Below are 4,618 nucleotides of genomic sequence, written 5' to 3'. Positions count from 1 at the left end.
TGTTTTGGTGTGGGTAGCACATGCTGCTAACTCTGTGCATTGCTGGAAATGCAAGGATTCTGGCGCCGCTGGAGAACAAGGTGTGGAGATGAGCGTGTGGATTAGTGCTGCATACTGGCGGACAGATCCTTCGGAGTGTGGAGAGGGGGGCAATCGGGTGAATGCACATTGTATACCGCATGTGGTATTCAGTGCAGCACTATCCATTGTTCCATGTGTGTTCGCTTTCTTCTCTCGAGTCATGCATTTGTGCACACCCTCGTGGTGTGTATGGGCTTTGCAAGATCACTATGCATTATGCGGGGAAAAATAAGACCTGGGGTCAATGGATCAGGTGCGTTTGATGGGCTCGGTATGCTATGTGGCTTGCAGTGCATAGAGCAGAGCAGACATGCAAGTCGGGAGTGGATACGAATGATGGGCATACGGCCGGGGGGGGAGGGCGCTGAGAGGGCAGTGGCTGCGTGATGCTCGCTCCGATATGAATCTCGTACATCGGTTGGCGTTCTGGCTGACAGGCTGTGGACTGGGGTTATGCATCTCGCGAGGAACACAATGCTAGGTGTGGATCTTAACTTGATTAGAGTTATTAAACGGCTGCTGCTGGCATCATTCTGCTTAGATTGAGCAGCTAGCCGCGGGCCTCGGTGGTAGTGCCAAAGCCGGTAAGGATAGAGGAGAGGGGAGATCTTAGGCTTAATCCAGGCTGGGCACTGCCGGGGGGTGGGGACTAGGCGGGCGAATTGGGTGATTGGGACCAAGACGATTTCTTCCAAGCATGGTCCTTCGAGAAGGGTTGCGAAATGTATGGGCGACAGTGTTAGCGCGACACACACACACGGCAGTGCAAATGGGCGAGGGGCGCAGACTGCAGCCAGCGGTCTTGGTACGGGAGGTGAGGCGATGCGTGTGATCTCGACGGATCGGCCTATTACTCGACATGAGTGTGCGATGAGGCTCGCTGTGCATGGCTCCCGGTGGCGGTGTGATGGGCGCGTCGTTAGTGACAGTCCTAGCAGCTTGTCCTGGTGAGTTAAAGCTTGTTAGCCTCGGGCACATATCGATGGAGGGGTCCGGCAGGCGCCATGTCGAGTACGCGCGACTCAGGACGGGTGACAGCGAAGCTACAGCCAAGATGATGGTACGTCGTCGTAGGGTCACGGACGTCGCAATGCGGTACGCCATTCCGACCGAACCCACGACTACCGTTCACGTCGTGCGGAGCGCATCATGTGGTGCAGCCAGCAGCTAGTAGACCTGGCAGCGGCCAGCGGCCAGCAGCACGAGCGTTGGCTAGTGCCATGCTTGCCGCTGCTTTTAGGCGCAGCGAGCGCACGTTCACCACCTGGCCTCGGACACGATGGCTCTGCACAAGCGACGTCGTGTGCTGGCGACGAGCTTACCGGCAGCCGGAAACGAGCGGTACCAGATCTAATATTGTCCGTGTAAGATGAAAGGGGGGCGTGGTGGTGCAGGTACATGCGAGCAACGCGCGCGCGCCATCATGGGCGAAGGAGTCCGGAACGACGTGCCTGAAGATGAGTAAGGAACCCTGCCACTGACATGCGGTGCTAGTCATCCCGGCTGAATACCCGCTGGTTCGACAGGAACTTTTTTACCCACCCATGGGCAAAATGCGGAGTACGTCTCGAGGTCCGGTGCCACCCAGCCGCCATTGGGGGTTGGTGGAAGCCAGCAAGGATGGTGGGCAGGGCCTGTGGTGGTAGTGATGGTGGTGGTGGTGGTGGTAGTGGTGATGGTGGAGAGATGTATGGCGAGCGGGCGAGTGAGTGAGTGAGTGAGCAAGTGAGAGAGCGAGAGAGCGAGAAAGCGAGAGCGAGAGCGAGAGAGCCAGTGCACTGGTGGAGTGCTCGGAGGATGGCGTTGCCGCGGGCGGACCAGAGTTCCGCGCGTGCGATGAGGTGGCTCGTTGGGTCTGATGGCGGGCGTTTCTCATGGGGTGCGGAGGGACGAGGAGGCATTGCCGCCGTGAAAGCGAGGCCAGGTCACGTGGGCGGTGGTCGGGCGGGTAGAAGGAAATGGAAAGGGAAAGCGCAGCAGGCAGCAGGCGGCCGGATCCACATGTGGGCAGGGGTCCGACGGCTTTCTGGTAGCGCCGGGCGCCATGATGTCAGTCGAGACCGCGTCCCCAGCGCACACACACACACACACACACAGTACATCCACGCACGCACATGCAGCTGCTGTCGGCTGAGGAAGCGAGATGCAGCGACGTATTGGAACAGGCTGACGCGCATGGCCACGCCGGGAGCCATTGGGCATTCATGCTTTTCTTTTTTTTTTCTCTTGTGCTTGTGCTTGTGCGGGCGAACGCGGGTGTGGATGGGTGTGGATGGGTGCGCGTGTGGGCTGGGGAGGTGTAGCAGGCACCCGCCCAGAACAAGCAAAGGGCCGGGGCGGGATGCTGCAGGCCGACACTCACACACACTCACACACACACACACCAGGCGGGACAGTGGGAAAGGGAAAGTGCCACCACCACACCACCTTCCCAATCTCATTTCCCTCGTGCATCGCCCATCTCCACCACCCACACACATCTTCCCTCGCCCGACTGCCCACCCCCCCCCCTACACCTAGCTCCCCGCTCCCCTCCCTCTGCAGCCGCCGCCGCTATCTGTGGCAAAAAACGAAAAAAAACAGAACAACAACACCAGCCCAAGACATACACAGCATGAGACCCTGCCCCGCCTCTCCCCGCCCCCCCTCGCAGCAGAGGCTCATGCGACGTTGGTTTTGACTTGTGGTCTGTCCGTTCTACTACACTTCGCCAAAGGATTGCGAGGCGTTGCTAGTGCCCGAGCGTGGTTCTTCAGCCGTTGCGCTGCGCACATGCGCTGTTACGGCGCAGGGCCGATCATGGAAGGATACGAGGTCAACCAGCGGCCAGCGATCCGAGGGCGGTGCGGTAGGCTTGCGCCATCAACCAAAAAGTCCTTTTCTGACTCGCCCTCAGCTGCAATCCGCCGTCGGCGCAGCCTACGACATGCGGAAGCTGCTTCAACTGCTCGCCCGGGCTCGCGCTCTTAAACCATGGCCCTCCCCCAAAGGCGCAGGCGCAGGCGCACGTCTAGGGCCATTCGCATGGAGCGCTCCTCTGTCACAGCCGCCGGCTTTTCTGGCGCAGCACCACCAAGCGACCGCCAGCACTTCGCCGAGGTCGTCCAAGTGCGCATGCCCATGAGAGGTGGGGTTTTTGTCTCCTTGGGAGCCGCCAGAGTTTCGTCTCGAAGAAGCAAAGCAGACGCCCAAATCTCCCGTTTCCTATGACGACGGACCAACGGCCCAGTGCATGAGCCGGCAGCACGCGAGTGACGTGGTAGTGCAAGATGCAGGCGACGGGACTTTGATGGAGCAAGAGAAGACGCCCACACAGCCATGGCTACCCTCGTCCTGCCGCAGCACAACAGGCCCCGGACGTGGTGCTTGTGTACCGGCATGGAACAAAGGCGCGCGTGCATGCAGCGAAACGTCAGGTCTGAGACGTACAGCAAGTCCAAAGGGTCTCACAGCGTCTTTGTTCCTTGACACGCCGTCTGCCATGTTTCCGCGCCTGCCGTTGCGGCTTGCTGCATCCAGCCCGCACGCAGGGTTCCAGGAACCCGCAGCCTGGGTGCAGCCAACGGCACTACATGGCAAGTTGCATGACAGCATCATGGTACCTACTGTCGGCTTCTGGGTTAGCCGGCTGTGCGACTGCGGCATAGAGCTTGGTCTGAGGAGGCAGGAAAAGGTTCCGACAATGGCTTGGCTGGACAATGGCTTGACTGGACAATGGCTTGACTGTGGACAATGACTTGACTGCGAGCTGGGCCCTGGCAAGGATTGGCGTTGGCATGTTGTGGTGGTGGTCAGTCTTCTCTATCCAAGTGCATCAGATGCATGGAAATGCAATGGTAGCTACTGGTGAGTAGTGTTAGCCTTGGAGCGATGAGGGCTAGTGGGGCGCCAGCAGTGGGTAAGCAGCTCGAATATGTACTCTAAAGAGTACACTAAATAATACTTGGTATTGACAAGGCATCAGTGCTCACCCCGCTTGGACGCGCAAATGGTACCGTACCTACTATACTTTTTTCCTCGACTCAACGCACCCGGCCATGTATCGACCTTTGATTCGTACCGCCCTTGATTCGTGCCACAGAGTCGACTCTGATCTTTGGGAATGACATTACACTAGACGGACATGGACACGGCGCATCTGGACAAGTGAGGGGCGTTATCGATAGACACACATGGTGATATCACATGATGACGGCTGCCGGAGTTAAGCGGACATTGTCTTTCATGTGAATGGCCGGCGTCATTGTGCATGGGGGGCGAGAAAAAAACGTCTGCGTCAGTCCATCCGCAAATTTGCGCCGTGTTGCTGTGGCGGGGTGATGCGGCGGCGGCGGATTGCATGTGCGAGTGGTGAAGCTTACACGTCGCCGCGGCCATGGTGTTGGCTGGCATTCTCCCTGGGCACACGTTTGCAAAGGACCAGCAGAAGACATGCATGAGGCTTTGCTGTTTGGACGACGCCATCGAGGCCTACGAGGACGCCGTTGACATGGTACGTACACATATACACGATGCTGGGCGCCGGACAGTGCTGTAG

The 4,618-nt window shown here is 58.7% G+C and overlaps 1 protein-coding gene across 1 annotated transcript; it reads left to right on the top strand.

Annotated features, from left to right (window-relative positions):
* Nucleotides 1–3,007: 3,007 nt before the first annotated feature.
* SETTUDRAFT_156240 (uncharacterized protein) lies at nucleotides 3,008–3,205 on the top strand (the record flags this gene model as incomplete). The annotated part of the gene is made up of 1 exon (XM_008031417.1): nucleotides 3,008–3,205. The coding sequence occupies one exon, from the start codon at nucleotides 3,008–3,010 to the stop codon at nucleotides 3,203–3,205; it is 198 nt and encodes a 65-aa protein (XP_008029608.1).
* Nucleotides 3,206–4,618: the final 1,413 nt, after the last annotated feature.

This window comes from Exserohilum turcica (genome assembly GCF_000359705.1).
Source record: "Exserohilum turcica Et28A unplaced genomic scaffold SETTUscaffold_6, whole genome shotgun sequence".
Classification (NCBI taxonomy): domain Eukaryota; kingdom Fungi; phylum Ascomycota; class Dothideomycetes; order Pleosporales; family Pleosporaceae; genus Exserohilum; species Exserohilum turcicum.
Note: the sequence above shows the minus strand (reverse complement) of the source record. Positions and strands in the feature narration are given on the sequence as shown.